Raw genomic sequence first — 21,475 nt, forward strand, 5'->3', positions numbered from 1 at the left:
ATCCATCAAAAAAAAAAAATAAATAATGTGGACTACCAATCCCATTGCTAAAAATATACCTTGTCATGTCGACCTCCACGTGGTCCCCCCTGGAAATCATCGTACTAAATTCCGGGTGTATTCATCACGACGGACTAACAAACCTGCCTTTTCATCCTCACCTATCATCTCTCTGGTGCTCCGTCAGCGTATGCCGTTAGCGTAGGCGAGGTAACATTCCATTATCATCCATTAAAAATAAATTTGTTGGAATAGTTGTTAGTTTATCAAAAACAAAATTGAATTTTCTATGATCATAATGTATCTCATCTGTAGAAGTCATAATTTATAAAATTAAAAAATGCAAGTCACGAGGAGAATAAAATCCTTAACTATTAAATGAAAAGCCATGTTTACTATTCATTTAATATTTACTTTTATAATTAGGTTATTTTCATTCATAACTAACAACGATATGGGTGTTATGATGTATTCAAATTCAGTAAAACAAATATTAAAACAAATACAAATTTCACTCACTATTAAATTTAACATTACAAGTAATAGTAATAAGAAACTCTTTTTACTTTAAATAATTTATAAGTCATAACCCCATTTCGAACTATGTATTTTATGGGAAATTCTCATGTAGAAATGTGCACGCAAATCGTGAAAGTGAGAATTCAGTGGGATAGAGACGTTCATAAACATCGCTTCACACGTTCAGGTCACTAGTATGTTTTATAACTTTTTACACAGAAGGTCTTTAGAAGCAACGTCGATTACAAAATTTATATTAGATAGACTTAATAAAAATATGCATATCTAAACTACCGTGTCCCTTACTGAGTCCGCAGCGGAGCCCCAGGCCGCAGTCTGCCTCAGACTGCAAGCGGAGCGAACTGACAACTGCGCTAGTGCAAGAGGTCGTCCACTAACCGCTAGTCGATATACAATTATCGATAAACGTTACTCAGAGTCATGCCATAAAGATAATTATAATAATATATTTACACGAATTATAAAGGTGTGTCAGCAAACGAATAGCCTTAACGACGATAACTAAGCTCCACTATGTGATTTCAAATCGGTGCGCCGAGCGCACTTAACATACAATAATTTATACGTAAATAGTACATAGGTACATAATTGTAATACATAATAATGTATAATAAATATATTTAGCATTCGGGGCTTTAGCGTAATACATGTAGGAATATTATTACAGAATAATTGTAATAGTAAAAAAATTAAATCCAATCAAAGAAATAGAACTTAAATATTTCTTTTTCTAAAATTATATATTTTAAAAGAGCAATATTTGCTGCTCGTATATTCTCTCATCAAGATCGTTAAAAATCAATTATATTTAGTATGATTGACAATGATATGGGTATGAATATGAATTGAAGTGTGATCATTTGTGCACACCACATTTCTATCATTTAATTTCATTGAGGGGTCACCGAGAACTAACTAGTTGTCCATGTCACGACAGATACTAAAAATAGATTAGGATTAATAATTTCGTTATTGCATATTACTAATTCACATATAATAAAATAATAACTACGATAACGTCATCATCCATCAGCACTGACTGGTGTAAGCGATGAGTAGATTCCCCTCTTTATCAAAACATCCTCAGCTGCCACATTTTTAAAAAGTCGCATACTAAAAAACGGTGCAAGAGGTAATGGTTATTAATACCAATAAGGTCATGCGTTTAGGCTACTTCTACACCATTAAAAAAGATTTCGTTAGTCTACAATTAAAGATTTAAATACCTTCGCCTAATTTGGAACTGTATGCCAAATTGAAGTGCAAAATGAAATTACTTGAATACTTAAAACTATGACAATGAAATTTATATCATTATTTTAACATTGTTTTCATAAATGACTACTAATAATAGTGTTCTCAATGACAAATTTTATTTTATATAATAGAAATATCATTTATTGAATATAGAATACAATATTATCGAAAAACTATGTTGTTACATTAGGACACTGACAGTGCTATTAAATACATTACATTTATCCAGCACTGGATAAGACGAGGTACACCGCAATAAAATGTTTAATAACAAAGAAGTTGCCGAGAAAATAAATATCTAATAATGTATATCTAGAAATTTATATTCTCTGAATTGTTTATACAAATAGATAATATTTTGTGATATTGTTAAATATTATAAATTATCTTGAGAGATCAGTTTACACTAGTTATAAAAATTTACAAGTATGCTCTCTATGAATGCAAATAATGCTCTGTTTGCTAATTTTCATCGTTGAAATAACACTAGGCGTACGTCTCATAGTGATACGTTCCAACAATAAATACGCTAATGCACTACTGAATATGTCTTCCCTACTGATTACACTGCCCAAGCAAGGTTACGTTCCTTACTACAGTATCATGTGGCTATCTCTCAATAGGTGATTCACGTGAAACAAACATGTGACTACCTCTTTTTGTCTAATGCAACATCGTCTCGAAGAATTATGGGCTACACAGTTAAAAGCAAATAATTCAAAAAATTGTTATATTAGTAAATATTACAAAGTGAAAGAAAGAATTTTTTCCAGATAGTTATCTGTCGTTTACCAAATAAACAATATTTTTTAAAAACAGTATTTAAGGTATGTACATAAAAAGACAATTTGAGCTTACAAAAGTACAAAGTAATCACATCGCGACGGTTTAGACTCTATAATGGATTTACCCTTCTTACCGACTACGACAGCTCAAGCTTTATCGACAATTACACTACAGTATCACACGATTACTCGCCGAAACACCTATTATGCATTTAATTTTTCCCGATGGCCAACACGAAAAGGACTATCACTAAATAGCATACGAGTGACTCTCAATCTAAACTCGGAGTCGGAGAGGTCCGATGTCGGCAGCCGTCCGCGGCGGCGGAGCGAAGCGAGCGGCTCGGCAGGCGCCGCCGCCGTAAATGCAGGCGCGAGGTGCGGGCGCGGGGCGGCCGGGCCGTCCGGGACCGTCCAGAGCCGGCCATCCGGACCGTCCGGCCGTCCGGGCGCCGGCCGGCGCGCGCGCCGCCTACGAAGCGCCCGGGGACCCGCCACTGGGCCCGCTCGCCGCGCTCTCGCCTGCGGACCACACGCACAGTCAGCCGGCGGCGAGGCGAACAAGCCAAGAAATGTGTGTAAGTCAAATTTACATTAAAAAAAAAACTAATTTCATATAATGATAACAGTACAATCTACAATTTGCTAAAAACATACCTGTCAATATCAAAACTTTTGCGACACTAGATTCACGTTAATTCAAATCAATTGACTAGAAGAAATCCCCTACAGGGGATAAGTCCGCTATTGAACTCACTCTTCATAATAACTCTGTATCCTATAATTTAAGATTTTACTGTACTATAAAGTGTCAAAGACTTTTGTTTTTGTAACAATAATGCATACATTACGAAATCAGAGGTCTCTACATATAAAAACTAACGTCGCAAAAGGAATATCACGCATCAAGTTTCGTAATGTAAATGAGAATAGAGAGCTAGGAGTGCGAGGGCGCACCTTGCGCGTCGTGGTCGGGCGGCGGCGCGGCGGAGGCGCCAGCGGCGGGCGCGTCGTGCGCGTGCTCGGCGGCGGGCGCGGCGCGCGGCTTCAGGAAGTCGTTGAGCGAGGGCTGGATGGCGAGCTCGTACTCGGTGAAGTTGAAGAGTGGCGGTAACGAGCGCCCGTTGGGCAGACGCGCTGCCGGCTCACGTAGTTCATCGAAGAAGCTGTGCGCGCACGCCTGCAGCGGCGACAGTCGCGCGCCCGGCGTATACTCTAGCAGCCGCGACACCAGCGAGATCGCGTCCGGCGGTGTGCACGCGCGGAACACCTGCACACACACAAAGACACAGAGTTATATATCATAATATAATACCCTAAGCTTCTTATTTATAAAAACCTTTAATAGATCTATTTCAATTTTTTATAATTTTTTTTTTTTAAGAGACCATTACAAAAGTTAAAATACGTTTTATGTCACGTAGTTTTTATTTATAAAACACTAAATATAATTAAAATAGTTGATTGAAGTACAGAGGCGATGAAGTATAACGAGTAAAATGTAGCTAGCTTATAGGAAACAACTCTCAGTCGGGCATTCTTCGTAATTTCTTTTCCAAAAACTAGCTACATTTTACACGCTGCGCTCACCACGTCTGTGCCTCGACCAACTATTTTATACTAACTCTAAATAATCTCCATTGCACTTGCTGCGATTATTCTACGTACGTCGTAGTACGTTTAGTTTTTATGTCAACAAAAAGTGTTCATACATAATTAGCGCGTAGCGCGTAATCCCTAACATATTTTATAACATAGGAACACTGACTCGATTTCATGATTTACCTAATTAATTATCAATCGTATTTATAAATTTAATATGCTTCAATCACACTAAAAATACTGTTAGTAGACTTGTTTAATATACAGGATCATAGGAAATATATTACAGGGGTTGAAATATTAAGTGGGGTCAAGCAATAAAATATTTTTTTATATACTGATACGGAAATTGTTATTTCAGTATATTCAATATATAATTACAACCATAAACCACTGAGTATATTTATTTAGTATACAGGTAAACATTCTAATTCACAGGTAATTCAAATCCCAGATTTAAATTAAATATTTCTTAGTTATATTTATTTATATTTATGTTTAATATTAATGTTATATTTAAATATGAATAGACATGTATAATGTATGACACGTAAGCACGTACACGAGTATTCTCATTTATTATTTTTTTATTTATTTTATGATTACTATATAGAAATAATTATAAGGAGTTAGAAATCTCAATTTATCACAATAAATTACTGATGACCACATAATAGTTTCAACCCTGTGTTTTATATTGTTACAAATTTTGTTAATGTAATGATTTAGCATGTTGTAACGATGGTAAACGCCTGTGTCATTGGCTTTATACATGATTTCAAATATGGGCAAAGACGGATTTTAACATTGGAAATGTTGAAACAAACTTACGAATGAATGCACACTGAACACCAACAAACAATCAATTTGCAGTAAGAGACAGCGTAAACCGATTAGTTGTGACTTTCAAATTGTTGATTCATGCCAAAGATCATACGCTAAATGCCTCCATTTCAATACATTTCATATATAGTGTTATGACTGTTTTAAAATAAGTATAATAATAAATAATACATAAATATTATAAATAAGATATTAGTATTTATAAATTACTAGATGCCTACTAAATTGAATTGATATAAATAATACAGAAAATAATGGAGACATTTAGGTTTGCGTTTGGGCAGTGTCTTACTCGAATGCGCTGGTGGTCAGTGGCAGTCTTGGGCATGGTCATACGCTCCAACATGTACTGCAATAACGCCCGTGTTTTACACAAAAATAGCACAAAAATTTTGGTGTACGAGCCTAGTTTGTTTATATAGTTTCGAACTACAGTTAGAGGACGAGCGCACGGGTGACATTTATCCATGGCTATATACGATTGTGATATGATGAACCAATTCCTATAGAATGGATGGAGTTCAACGAAATTCTCACAGAGACAAACACTTCCCGTGCGCGCTGTCATAGTAATAATTTACTTTAAAAATTACCGTTTTCCAAAATTTGTAATTAACATAAAAATATGAATTAAAACTATTTTACATATAAAATCAATGTTGTGTATTTTACGCTATAAAAAATAATCGCTATTAAATGGTGTAAAAGGGTTCAAATCGAACTGATTCATTTTACAAAAATAATTTTTGTAAAATATTGTAGTTTTATTTCTAATTATGACTTTTTTACCACAAATATTTTGTTTTACATGTTTACTATCTCTATTGTTTTTAAAGATATCGTTACGATTCTTATACCATTCGAAAGAGAAAAATTTGCTTATTTAAAGTAGCCTAAAAAAGAAAAAGGCTATAACTTGAGTTATAACCTTTCTCACTAGAGGCACAGATATAATATCAGGGTTTTTGTATATAAAATCGAGCTTTATTTATAGTCTTTGTTTCTAAGTCACGTTATAACATATTATGCTGCAATTTATGTCCAAAGTAACCACTGATTTTCGAAAACGGTAATTTCATAGACAATAATCTAAAATACAGAAGAAACATCATGTGAACGTAAAATTTTGAATAAACTCATCTAAATTACTATCTACACACAAATGCATAAACAAAAACGCTACTTTTACAAAAATATCCTACTGGCGAAAAAATATCATATTGGGCATATCCGAATAGAGCACAAATAAAAAAAAAAGTAGTTCAAATATATACCTTTGTATATTTATATTTAGCTAAATTAAAAAATAAGTACAATCAATTTATATTATATTATATTGTTTTACTAAATTCATAATCGGGGCCCAAAAATGTCTGTCTGTCAAATCGAATATTGGATATATATAAAGGGTATATTAGGGATTTATCGAATTATTAGTTATACTTTTAGAATGGATTCCAAATAACAGTCATAGCTAGTTATAGTTGTTCTATCATTGTTATTATACTGTAATGCTATAATGAATCATTTTTCAAATTCAAAGTACAATAATTTCGCCAATAAGACATTTTCTAATAAGTGATAAAATTCGATATTCTCACAAATATAAACTCATTCGGATGAGATATGGATGTGATTCTAAAAGAAGAACATTCCGCAGTGCAAATAACCAGTGGTCCAACGCCTTCGACGTAACTCAAACTGTTACATGATAAGTTGGATGATTGGTAGGAAAAGTTCTTTAGACTGTGACATTCAATGTTCGAAATATATTTTTAGTTCCGTTCCTAAAATGAATGACAAAATAAGTAACTAAACAAAGTATTTTAATTGCACTTACCTTTGCCCAAGGGTGACTCTTGATTTGGGGAAACTTGAATTCTGTATAGTTCGGATTCATTTCTCGGATTTGTTCTCGTGTAGGCGTGCCTAGAACCTGCATTGAAATATAACAGTAAAATTTATGGCTGAATAAAAAAAAAAAAACAGATAAATAAATCTATATCATAAATTCATGTTACAATGTATTTATAAATAAATTTCAAATAGTAATATTTTCACAATAATTTTGCAAAACAAAAATTGTGTGATAAAATGTTCTACACTTAACATAAAATATTCTTTTCCTCTTATTCATAGAAACGTCAAACATCTGACAAACTTGTATTAGCTATTGAAGTGTTTTGTCTTTTTTCTTTATCAACTTTTGGATATGAAAGATAAATTAAAATAGATTTGTAGAAGTTTATATTGTTATGAATAAGAAGATTGATATTTACCTTGATTATCTCCACCAATTGATCAACACCAGAGTCGCCCGGGAATATCGGTTGACCCAAAAGTAATTCTGCTACAACACATCCTGCGCTCCAGACATCTGTAGAGTAAATACGTGAATAAAATTATAATTTAATAAAACGTATTCATGTATTAATTTATATGTCCTCGTTTGCTAACAATTATAAAAATATTTTATTTACAAAATAATGGTTTTAAACCAACACAGAAAAAGAGGTTCATAATTGATTGATTTTTTTGTGTTACGCAAATTCTACGTCAATTCTAATAAGTATATCAGAATTGACATGAGATAAATAACCTATGTCCGTTTTGCGTACCACATAATATGTGTATCAAATTATATGACGATTGCTTAGTGAAGTAACAAGTTACTTTCATGTTTATAAAAAAGTAAGAATTTTTGTAGATGACAATTGAATCTTACCAATTTTAGTGGTATAATCTATGGCGCCAAAAATGAGTTCAGGAGCGCGGTAATATCGCGAGCATATGTAGGAAACGTTGGGTTCCCCGCGTACAAGATGCTTCGCCGAACCGAAGTCACATAGCTTGAGCACGCCTGTCTTCGGGTCTAGGAGTAGGTTTTGTGGTTTTATGTCCCGGTGGCAGATGCCCAGCGAATGGATGTATGCGAGGCTTCTGAACAACTGGTACATATACAGCTGTTGAAGAAAAAATAAAGAATTTATACATAATAATATAATCGGAATCCTGTGTCGGTACAAAGCATGCAAAAGCAAACCTTTTGGATAGTCAGATATAAAAATAAAAATTACAGAGTAATAACTGTAATTCAATATATTTATGTCACAAATACAAATGTAGACGACATGCGAATGATGTTTCTGGTATTCTAAACGTATCCTTTATATTTTAATGTAATAACTTTCGGAGCCTGACTCATCAGGCTCGTGCTCGCGTCACAGTCACTCATGACTGAAGATCACGAATTGATTCCGAAACTAGTCGAACTTTTTCAATCTAATTACATATAAGTTAACGCGGTAGTTTTTACATTAAAATATAATAAGTGCTTCCGAAACTTTTAATAATAAAATAGTATGCTTGTTTTTTGCTACTCTAGCTGGAGCATTTTACCATCAAGCGAGCTTGTTTCCTACCTTCTTCGTATAGAAATTTCAATTACAATAACTGTACACTTGGAATCAATCATAATCGTTATATTCGTAACATTGTATTTGTCAGGTTTGTGCCATCTTAGTAAACCACCGATTTCTGTCACAATACCAAGATTTTAACTTTGACAGATGGACTGTAATAATTACCTACTAGGTTTATGAGGAATTATTCATATGTTACTTAGTTGTAATTCCACAACTTTGCCCGCATTATGTAACATAAAAAAATATAATACGGATTAATTTAAGATGTGGTCCACATGTATGCCCCATTTTATACGAATGGGTCACGATATTTGAATGTAATTAACAAATAATAAACATATTTACAAACTAAGGAGTATGTCCACCGAAAAGGAGACGTGATGAATAAAGGTCAAATTAAAAGTGCCCGTAACCGGCGAGCGTGTATGAATAGACTGATGAACATGGAGAAAGTGAAAAAGGTTTGTTTGAATCAGAGCATTTAGTGGTCAATTGTCAGACTATTTGTTACCATACCTTCACTGATAAATTACAGATTTATTTTCTTTTCACTGTATCACTTGTTATTTATTTACATATACTAAACCAACACTAATATTTGTGTTATTATTTAATTTCATTGTTACGCACGGAACTCGGTAGTATCCTACGAAAGATTAGTGTCAGTAAGTCGTAAGGACTCCCGACACACGCTGAGTAAGAGCCTTTTTAGTGACTAGAATTTGTTTTTACTTTACTAATTATAATGTCTATGTATGTCACTAAAAAAAAATATTTTTCTTTCTTTCAATTTTTTCTACCTACCCCAATAACATAACAGTATATGTATGTGGTCCTCCTATATATCAAATCGGTTTAGACGTTTATGTATAATTAAATAACAAATATTTAATAAACTCATTTCCAAACTTTTATATATTGTGAAATATTAGTAAGATAAATCAGTTTAGTCTAAGATAATCTTTTCTTATTAAAACAAAGAACCATTATTATGCTAACAGTAATTAAAAAAAAGTTATGCAGCAAAGTACCTATACATTCTTAAAAATTGCTCACGTAAGATAAGTTAGTTGCTTTAGTAACAATTACAAATAATTAACAGTCGCATTAACGTAACTAATACTTCAGTCAATGTAACTGTCATTAGTTTTATTGCGGACACGGGGCACAGATACAAAATACATATGTGAGCGGTGACAACTCAACCGGACAATGGTGGAATACGCTCCGAGGATTTCAAAATGTAATGTCTTAAAAAAAAACGTTCACACTTCTACATATTTATCCGAGCATAAAGTACTATATATTATTCTCGTTTTCGTATATAATGTAGTATATTTTATATATGTGTTAGTTCTTTTATTATTTATATATACTTATACGTTTATCTATGTAATTTTTATATGTATGTATCTATATAAATAATTACTAGTATCGCATTCGAGTATTCTGATACTTCCCTGTGGTTGACTGGGAGAGAATGATTTTAACATTTAAGTCCGCTATGTACACATATATATGTATGTACTACTGAATAAACAAATAAAATAAATTCAAAGTTCCCCCTGAAATTTTCAAATTTTCCTTTGAAGTATACAAAAATAATTGTCATCTACATTTTGAATTATCATCAGAGGATCGGACGCTAGGGGGCGCAGCCTTTACTTAAGTAGGCGTAGTAGTAAATTTAACAACTGTACCTTTATAAAACTAATGGGTATGGTTTGTTCATCTCTGGAGTAGTGACGTGCCACTTTATACACAGTCTCTGGTATATACTCCAGCACCAAATTCAGGTACACTTCATCCTTCTGTAATAGAAATACAAAAAAACGTTATTAATTCGGTATTTACATTATGATAGTTATTTCCATTTCCTATCATTAATTTAATTATACTGTAAAAATAATATATTTTTATCAAGACGATAATTAGAGATAAAATAAAAGAATCAGAATAATATATGGTATGCAAAATAACAAAACTAATTCAAATAACAGACTGTTATTGAAATAAAACCCAATCAATAAAATTCAGCAAACATGTCTTAATAAAATGTTTTTAATGTCTTCACTCTCTTACAAATGCATGAAAAGCATGTAAGTGGATATGTATATGTGCAAAGAGAATATTGAGATTATGGCATAAGATAATTAAAAACCTGGGCTCGAATTCTGGTAATTTAGCGTCAATAGATGTCTGAATTTTTCGTATAACTTGCTAGAAAGTCTAAAGACAAAGCAATCTGTGCGTTACTAAAATTTACTTATTGATACGCTAACTACACATTTTAAGTCTCTAAATAAACGAAAAGAGCTTCGACGGATGTAATATTACGTAATAAAATCCGATATAAGATTGTTTATTTTCGTTTTCTTAGTAGTACTATAGAGTTTTTAAGCAATAAGCTGACAGCCCATCTGATAGAATGTGTGGTAACTAACGCCTACAGATATGAAAAGTATTAACTAAATCACCGAATACTAATAATAGGATGACGTCCATTATACCCTTCATCCTAAGGATTTCGAGGTGGTGTTATGCCTCCGTACTCTGTAATTTCACTGTCATATTTAGATATAAGAGCGAGCTTTTCAAACCGAGGCAGTTATGCAAGCACTGGTGTTTTACAACAAAACACTACTGGGGCAGAGATACCCAAACGCAAACAACTTTTGTACAAAGTTTGCTTCTGGTAGAGTGATGAACTGAGTAAGCTGAAGAGGAAATGAGCTGGTCATATATCTCGAGAAATCGATAACCACTGAAGATTAAAATTTTTTTCAAGGGCGGATCTTAAACATAAACTTTCACTCAACAATTTAGCAAAAAGTGAAGTACTGATCAATAAAAATAATGTATATCATAATATATGGTTAAACATTAAGCCCCTTATTCATAAGAACTAAAAACTCCCACAAACTTTTATAGTTATTGAAATGTTTTGTCACCGTCATTCAAATTAAGAATTTAGCGCATTAGGTTTATGAGAGGTTTGATATTTTTATGAATAAGGGGGTAAATGTGTAAAAACTATTATATGAATACACTTCAGAATTATGACATATTATATATATAAGCAACAATACCACTTAAAGAACTTATGTGTTTGTGGTTTCCTTCCTTCCTTCCATTAATACCGTTAAAAATGTACATAAGTTCTAAAAATAATACCTTTAGAAATATATTAAATAATATATAGGCTCCAGGGTCGGCAACGGTCGCGTGATACCCCTGATGTTACAGGCTACGGTAACTCCGTTTACCATCAAACGGACCGTATGATTGTTTGTCATCATAGTAGTATAAAAAAAAAAAAAATTATAATTATTGTAAAAAATATACTTATTGTAATTATATTACTTGTAAATTAGCAGAATTGAGCCCTGGTGTCCCTAGATTGCGATTACTTATTATACAAATACAAAATAATAATATTAATGAATATAGAAATTTAATCTTAATTCATGTCAAATAGATTCTTTCGATCATGTAGAAAAAACAGCTATTTAGTTTTATTTTTTCTATAATAATGTACTCTTGGTACGACTGTTTCAGCTAGTAATATTTTTATAGTTAATCGTTTTGCATTTTTGAAGAAATGAAATGAAAATCATGAACGCGAGTGTAAATGGATCGGATAAAGCTATCTCTCAAAGAAACACAAAAATGTAAAAGCAAGCAAACTCAAACCTGATGACAAAAAAATTACATTCTTTCTGATGATAAAATGATATGTATAGCTCATGATCCAGTATAATATGATTTGTGGTATGATAAGGGGTTTCTCAATTATGCACACAATTGTTAGGCTTCGCAGGTTACCGATCGATACTTCAACTCTAGCTCTATAATTTATGACACAAATTGTGATGAATTTCATCTAAAATTACATATTGTTCGGTAACCCTTGCCAACAAAGATCGTAGACCTAATTTGTGCGTTAGCACACTAGCGCAAGAATTTGAATGGTTCTGACATACTTCGACTTCAAGAGACTGCATTGCGTTTAACATTGCGCTCACTGCTGCGGGCACTGCCGCCTTCCCCCGAATAAAACACACAAATAACACACCCTTAATTACCGAATTATAAATTAAATTATTATTATAACAAAAAATTAACCACGTAAAATGGCATCAGCTATAAATTATTAGGTTCTTTTGTATATAAAAATACACAAAATATTTACCTTTTCTCCACTAGAATAAAAGAAGTATTTCAATTTGACAATATTACAATGTTCCAATCGTCGCATGATTTGAAGCTCTCGATTCTGAAATGTATAAATATTACATTATAGAATTTAATTATGAAGTAAAATATTTTTTTATGATTTATTTCTTCTTCGTCTTTGACACCACAAGTTTTTCTTATTTTTTTATAAAATGTGATCAATCAATCGGCACATAAGAAACTAGCTGTAACCCTAAGCTTTCTCCGATTTGAAAGATAAAATAGTATAAATCTAGGATTTTATACACGTAGTCTATTCTCGTGTATACTAAATTTCATTCGAATCCGTTCCGATATTAAACGTGATTGAGTAACAAACGTAATATAATTAAAATTGTGTTCTAAAATAAATAAAACCGACTCGAAATTGTAACAAAACCAGTTCCTTTAATTTAAAAACTGAACTATTGAATCAATTTTGATAAAATTTCTAAGGGACCAATTTGTAAGTAGTTTGTTGTAGTAGAATTTTCTAAATCGGTTTACAACTGACGGAGGTATGAAATAACAAACATGGAAAAAAAAAAAAGCGAAATGAGAACCTCGTAAGTCATAAGTAATTACGAAATCAGTAAGATCAATAACTTAAACTGATTTGCGGGAATCAGATGTTCTAACATAGTTAATTATTGTTTCATTTACGAATACACATATCTTGATAAAGTAATACAGCGTCTAAATTCAATAATTTTCCACAACAAATTAGTTATAATATAACTATATAAATTCCTTCTAAATAGATTTTTGTTTAGTTGTTATAATACATTTGGAACTTTATTATATATGTGAACACAGAGCAAGGCGGGTTTTATTATATTCGTTTGACTTTTGATATGTCTGTCTGTACAAACTAATTAATTGCTGTATTAGTATCACTTACAATGGTCGCATTACCTACCTTAAACCTTTTGTCCTGGAGCACCTTTTTAATAGCAATAAGTTCGCCAGTGTCACATAATTTGGCCTGGTAAACGACACCGAAACTGCCGTTTCCGATGAGCTTCATGTCAGCATAACTAACTTCTTGTGGCCGATCCGGGCCCTGGCCCGGCGTTGCCACCACAGTCGTCACCTTCGAGCCGTCCTTGCCTGTAACGACGTACGCACAAATATAAGGAAACGTTAAACTATATATTACCACTATTAGTATAATGATAAACCAATTAAACCTAATGCTGATAATATAAAGTTAGAGACTGTCACTGAAACATCTCAATTCGTATATCGTGTAACTACATCATATATGACCAACAATAATAAAAGGCAGGGGATTATTAGTAATCAGAACTGACGGCCCCATTGCTAGAAATATACCCGGGCAGGTAGACCTCCACGCCCCCTCCCGCCCTGTAAACCATTGTGGTTAATTCCTGGTAAATTAGTTACGCACGATATGCCAACTGATCTAACTTCGCCCTCGCCTGTCATTTATCATTGGTAGCCTACCAAGCCAGCGTACACATTTAACGCAGGCGGGATTAGCATTCCACTATCATCTCATAAAGACTTACGTATATATTTAAATATTATATTAAAAATTTGATTACTATGAAAAAGACCACAGAAAAGCATAAGTAAAAATTGAGATATTTTAAAAAAAAATGCTCTCAATTGTCAATGTCAAAGGGTAATTAGAGGCATTTGTCGACTGTTGCCATTGTGCCATTGTGAGAAACGTAACACTCAAAATAGACCAAAATACAATTGATTATGATTGATATGGTTGAAACAATAAAACTAATTACGAGAACCAATGCTTTTAATATAAGAATACCTGTCAGATAGCGAGCGCAACACATCGTACATGGAGGTATTTAATCTAATTAATTAATTAATCCAATAATCGTCATATGATAAATAACCTTCTGCATGTTGACTAATTGTTATAGTTCTGCTGATATCCATCGTTAGATTTCCTTTTATATAAATTAATAATGTAATTTACAAAATTAACATTTTAATTTTTTTATTGCATCCAAACCATCTAGACTACGATAATATTTTATTTTATTCTTATGACAGAGATCTGTTTTTGATGACATGAACGTAATATTATGTCATCATCTAGTTTCATAGACAATATCAATAATAAAAAAAAAATGCTATAATTTGGCCGCAGTAACCAACAATTGCAGTCAAAATTTGATTGTCTATTTTTATCTTAAGTTTAACCCTTCTTTGCATGATTTTTTTTTATTGGTGAAATAAGTCAAGGTGATACCATTCATGTTCAAAACTAAAGGAAAAATGGTTAAAAAAAATTTTGACAGCTGTTTTTTTTTCTGCAATGGATATTAAAAAGGTATCCAGACACGATCAACTTAAAGTCAACTTGTTCTTTTATATAATTTTTGAGCATTCAATGTTATGATGAAAATTTCCACCATTATGCAAAGAAGGGTTAATCATCTTCATACGGGGCCTATTATTTTAATATAGTACATATTATATTACCACACAAGCTTGGAAGCAAACCATAGGTAGAGGTTTTATTTCGAAATTTCCTTTCCATATTAAAATATATTTCACTATTTGCTTAATGTTTTAAGTTGAATAAAACATTACGCAAATTATTATAAAGAAGAAACAATGTGGTATCAGTGGAGTGTGAAGTCATTATTAATATTATTATTGTAATCGTCTAAATAGCAATTCCAAACTCCACATCATCATCATCATCATCAACACCATATCAGTCGTTATCTGTCCACTGCTGAATATACTTCCCCTATAGACTGCCATATAGAATGATCCCAAGCCACCTGCATACTCTACATAATTTGTATAATTTTTATAACATTAAAATATATTTTTTCAAAATTCGTTGCATAGTTTAAGAGATCTAATCATACAAATGGCGGTAAGCGACTTGGTTTTATACTATGTAGATATTAATAGGTAACATAATGACAGTATGTGTTATTTTAATGTTTAGTGTACTACTTAAGTATATTATTTGTTGGATTAAATTTAAAATAAGACCTGAATCATGAATTTTTATTGTTACACTATGGATAAAAAGAATTCGGTTAAAAATCAGTGCTGTACAGGGTTAGCTTTATATAACCCTATAATTATATATATCGTAATTTAGTTATTATAGAAATTTATAGATTATTTGTGTCAATAAACACTTTTGCTATTGTTGGTATCATTATTAAGTACCATTATTTATTCACAATAATTATACATTTGTCACGTAGGTGTCTAATTCTTCTACCCTTTTGTAGATTGCAGCCTGAAACTGGAACGAAGGGAGGTAGAACCCATGTCTAAACGCATGACACGACCGCTTCACGGTCGGCCGAGTCACTTCACAGAATCAGGTCGACACCTCACGGCAATGTAGAGGAAGTGTCTCGCATGAACATGTCCATAGCGATAATTAACTTTTTAAATAACGAATTCTTGGAAATTAAGTATTTATTTATTTGTGATACTAGATAATATCAATAAAGAAATACTATACTGGATAGTTTACACAGCGCCACAAACTAACCAGAGCTTGTAGTATGGATAACTGATTAATATACTTAAATATTTAATAAAACTTGTATCATATTGTTTATATTTATGTAATAATTTTAATAATCATTACATTACACAATGCCTTGTCGTGTGACCCCGGCATAGTTTAGGCCACCTTCTCCTTTTCCGTGATCGTAAAGGAGTATGTATAAGAGGTGACTAAGGAAACTAATAATCGAAGGATGGACAGTAGCGTCACTTTTAAAATATCACCAAAACCTAACTGTGGTTGCCTACTCATCTGCTAAGCATGGCAACTACTAGTTTAACCCCCCAAAGGAGATGCCTATGGATATATGTATATATATGGTTAATTAACGACGAATATCAATATCTTATTACATATATAAAAATAGAACAGATGCCCAAGATTACATTACCTAATATTAAATACACAGCAATGTAATATTAAAGACTTTTGAGTTATTATAATTCCAATGAACTCTTTAATGATAATAAATCTTTTTAACAAACTTTAACAATATAAGAGACGGTAGGCCTACCTCCTGTCATGTGGATTTAAATATGCTCGGTGAAATGTTAGCACGTTCAATTTTGCGTTCAATACAATAAAACACCTACAGTCTATGAAATGCCGTAAAGGTGTAAAGGGTATTATTTTAAAAAATTACGAGGTTCTCATTTAGACTATTTTTATATATTATATCTATATATGTGTGTAAATTGAAAGGGTTTAAGTACTCTACAGAAGGTAGAGGCAAAGAGGATCATCTTCGTATAATAAAGTATCCATCAAAGAAAGGCGTTAAACTAGTGTGATGCTACAGTAATAGCCGGGTAAAATTTAAAGAAAGTAAACAAGGAAAATATAACTTCCGCTTTTTAATGGCGCACATTTCAAAAGAAAAAGCTAGAACATAATTAATGTTAAGTATCATTTTTAATTATGAATAAATAATATGAGTAAAAATAGTGAATAAAAATTAAACTTTGCGACTCAGCGACTCAAACCATCAATAAAAGAACTAAATTCATATCATACCCTCTTACTACTCTAACGCCATTCTGAAGTGATCTAGAACTGTTATTTAAAGTTCAAAGTTGGACACTTGCTGCTATTCCCCTTGTGCAATCCACAGTTTACTCCTATATTGATCGCGTGCTAATTTTGCTAAGTCTATTTGTGGAACAAAATCTTTATTATTTGTTGGCCATAAATACCTAGATGCAGAACCGAAGAATACCAATAATCTATAATAATAAATTAATATTAAAATCGCATGTTCGAAACGCAATAATGAAATCGGGCTAATTATATAAACTTTACTTCTTATATTTAGACGTGACCTATAAACATCATGCTAAAATAATTCGAACCAATATGTACAAACAGAATAAATTCGAATTTTCGTACTTTATTTAATCCTATAGATTCTTTAAACTGACTGCAACGTCCTCATAATTTATGTAGTTACTCGATTGCGGCGTGTACGAAGTAAATCTCTATATACGTATACTGAATGGATATTTTCAATGAAATGAAAGAAAATGGAGCGTGTTTTCATGATATAGACCTTTCAAATACATCTTATTATTTTACTAATCCTACTTCCTGCTATCCTATTATAATAAATGTCAAAATTTATAAATATATTCGGATTTGAATTATTGAGTTTTGTGCCAGAATAGCGGCGACGTCAATCATAATTTGTATGGGAAAAGTAAATCTTATCAATTGTAAGAAGCGGTGTAGAATTAGTGAAAGATTAACTTAATTGGTAATTAATGTAATTTACGTATTTTTTTAAATTCCAATATATAATTTTGTCGAAAAAGCTCGACTAGTTTCGGAACCATTCGAGACCCTTAATATTGACACATGCATGTCATCTGCCCGTCCGTACGAGCCCTCCCGTAAAAATTCTAACGACTCGAGAATCACCTTCTATTGGAAATCGCTTAAAATCTAATATATTACTGCATTGTGTTTATTTGTTACTTCTTGGCGCCAATTTTAATGACAGTATTTAGCAAGGAGAAGGGCATAGACTTCTTTTATTTGTTAATCCCGATTACGCGGAAAAAGTCGTGGGTAAAAACTAGTAACTAAATACTTATATCTCGCTTACATAAAGTAGCCAGAACCAGCAGCATTATACTTTTATGACCGAAATCGTGATTTCAATATCAAAACTGTCATGGAAATACATACACGTCACTTACACGCGCGAATATTGCCATTGAAAAACCTTTCAAGTCCATATAAGTAAATCTTGGGAGAATTTGTCAGTTATTAGAACAATTTCCTTGTTTCTTTTTTTATATAAATAAACATATAACCCCCATACTGGACACATGTTCCTTCCTATAAGAGGAACGTATTATGTAAGTACATAGTTACACAATAATATAACTTTATAACTAAATAAAAACTTAATTACATTGACGGTGTCGATTGAAAACTCATGTGTTGTTGCACAATTACATATCTTTTTACATATAAAATATAAAGAAAAAATTTAAATTATTATAATAAATAATATATTATATTTACATATTATTATATAAATATTTTTTATGAGTTCTATTTTAGTAATACTTTATTGTCTATAATTTTAACAGTAATCGTACTTACTAAATCTACAGTACGATAAAAAGCCCGGCAGTGTTCTATATAAATCTTGAAATTTTATTAAAGAGCTACTAAAATACCAATATTATATAATTTTAGTTCACCATTGTGAATCTTATATATATATATATATATATATATCTTAACGATATTAATAAGTACAAAATAATGAAATTATTACATTTTACCGAATAGTAAATATATCACTTGACATATGACAACATAATAAAGAGAAAGATATATATCATAATATTCATACCATAGTATGTGGTATACCTACGTGAAGTACACCGCGCCCACGTAGGAACCCTTACTGACGTAAGTCCAAGCATACTCCACCCTTGTTTATCAGCATTCTATCTAAGTACTTTCACTTTATTTATGGCAATAGCTGTTAAAGCCAATCACCCTAGTCTTGTTCGTGAGGCGGGTACTAACGTGAACAATTATTATGATTTTATTTAATTAACAACTTCTCTTAGTGTTCACTATTAGCAATTAGTATTTTTATAATTACTTCTAAGTTGTCAGTATCATAGATAAGTTATTTATATATTGGATATTTGTGAGTATTTTATTTTATAGACTAGACAAACATAATGTAAATAAAGACGCAGCATTTTGAAAAAAAAATTGTTATGAATTCGAACGTCGCGATCTCCTGTCAAATAAACAATTTTTATTTAAATATTTTACGTTATTTAAGGCACTACACCCTTAAAAGGTCATTCCTAAAAAGTTATTCCCAGATTTGAGTAATAGTAAAAAATATCAAAAAATATATATAAAAACCTCATCCTTAAACTACAATCTGTGCGTCTGAATTAAATTAATTGAATAATAAATCTAATAAAGAAAAGTGTACCATTTTCTAAAAATCGATACTCCAAAACCAATAGATAGATTTTCATAAGTTCATCTAAAAAATTATAGCTGATACATCTTTCTTTAATCTGTGTGCATAATTTTAAATTTGGCCAACACAAATTAAAATAGGCTTGGTGCGTTAACTACATATTGACATATTTAGCCCATTTCACATTTAATAGGTAACACATGTACGTCTAATTATATTCGATTTATTTATACATTATATAGTAGATATAATTACAATAAATAAATTTATTAAAAATTTATTAATTGTAGTTAATTTTTGTGACTATGAGTTATATACTAGTTTTTTGTCCACACAATTTCAGAAGTAGAAAAACAAATTAAATTGACCACTTCCAGGTGGCGTATCAAGATAAAACACACTAATTTTTAAGTCAGACTTTCAAAAGCACAATGGTGGAAATCATATCCAATTTGGTGCAGTATTTTTTGCGTGATGCCGTAACTAGCACACACATTAAACAGATAGACAAAATTTCTAAATAATATTGTTTTTACATCTATTGGTTTTATTAAAGATATTATTTTAATTATAATATCTATATATATAAAATAATTATTATATATATATAAAATAATTATTTCTGCCTACCCTACAAGGGACTCGAGGTGATATAAATTGTTGTGCATATAATTAAAAATGACAAATGCAATACGGGATACATATAGTAAAACACAACTTATTTTAACTTTGTCATAAATAATCATGCAGAACATTTGAGCATTTTGAATGTGTTTTTTTTTTAGATTTTTAAAGAAAAGGTTAAGTTTGGAAAACTGTAAAGAAATTTAAAATAAGATCTCTTTTAAAATATGTCGACTTCAATACAATTGGCCAATTGACTTGATATTATTCTAACAATCCAGGTAGGTTTTCTCCTTGGTATTGGTTTGGTACGTTAGATTTAAATATATAGAACAAAATGTAAAAATATTAGTAGTCAACAAATGTCTCTGTCAACCTTATTTAGGATTAATAAACATATATATTATATTTATATTTATCTTTACGCGCGACTTCGTCGGTCTAGCCATGATATATTGATTGGTCGGGGATAAAAAAAATAGTAAATGTTCTTCTCTATCTCAAAATACTACATCATGTAAACTAAATTTCATGACGAGTGATGTAATTATTAAAACAACAAAAGGTTACAAAAATATTATATTTATAATATTAACTAGTAACTCGCCCCGGCTTTCCTCCAGTAGATAGATAGAAATAGATATTGGTATTTAAAATTAGTACTTTATTTAGAACAATGGAAGATAACCTTTACAACAATATTAAACGTAAAAATGTTGACTCACGTCACATCATATTTCTTATTTTTAGCATTGTTATACCCATCGTAACTTTTAAACAAAGATCCGTTTGGAATAAAATAAACAGAATTTATATGTAGGTACATAATGCACCTTGATTATGCAACTATTTTGTTGGATAAGTATTACGACATGAATATCATCATTTTTCAATTTTACTTATAAACTTAGTATACGATTTATATTATAAGATTGTACCCGTCTTTTGATTGACTAATTTGAACAAAAAACGGTTAGTGTGTAACTATAATATTTAGATATGTAACATCACAAACTTATTTGTGAGTAATGATGAGTATCATATTTTATTAAATGTAGTACATAATTTTATGTATAAATTTATGTAGACAAATTTTTCATACCTTGGATTCTATTATTACAATTTTCCTAGGGGTTCTCTATTTTTTTTAAATAATATTTAGCCTATAATAATGTGTATTTGCTGA

At 31.3% G+C, this 21,475-nt stretch overlaps 1 protein-coding gene across 9 annotated transcripts in view; it reads right to left on the reverse strand.

The window, feature by feature from the left end:
- Nucleotides 1-391: 391 nt before the first annotated feature.
- The window catches only part of LOC113512845 (glycogen synthase kinase-3 beta), a 37,875-nt gene continuing 16,791 nt past the window's right edge, over nt 392-21,475 (reverse strand). For 5 of the 9 annotated variants that reach the window (XM_031911075.2, XM_026896785.3, XM_052894786.1 and 2 more), the window contains 9 exons: nt 13,587-13,777; nt 12,645-12,728; nt 12,436-12,495; nt 10,153-10,263; nt 7,753-7,990; nt 7,307-7,404; nt 6,868-6,963; nt 3,540-3,852; nt 392-3,104 (listed from right to left, as the gene is read on the reverse strand). In XM_031911075.2, coding sequence (XP_031766935.1) covers nt 3,055-3,104; nt 3,540-3,852; nt 6,868-6,963; nt 7,307-7,404; nt 7,753-7,990; nt 10,153-10,263; nt 12,436-12,495; nt 12,645-12,728; nt 13,587-13,777 — 1,241 coding nt within the window. In that variant the 3' untranslated portion in view covers nt 392-3,054. The remainder of the gene's footprint in view (nt 3,105-3,539; nt 3,853-6,867; nt 6,964-7,306; nt 7,405-7,752; nt 7,991-10,152; nt 10,264-12,435; nt 12,496-12,644; nt 12,729-13,586; nt 13,778-21,475) is intronic. The other 4 variants (XM_031911076.2, XM_026896788.3, XM_052894787.1 and 1 more) reach the window with 1 other exon arrangement.

This window comes from Galleria mellonella, unplaced genomic scaffold (genome assembly GCF_026898425.1).
Source record: "Galleria mellonella isolate WM207_F2 unplaced genomic scaffold, CSIRO_AGI_GalMel_v1 utg23, whole genome shotgun sequence".
Classification (NCBI taxonomy): Eukaryota; Metazoa; Arthropoda; class Insecta; order Lepidoptera; family Pyralidae; genus Galleria; species Galleria mellonella.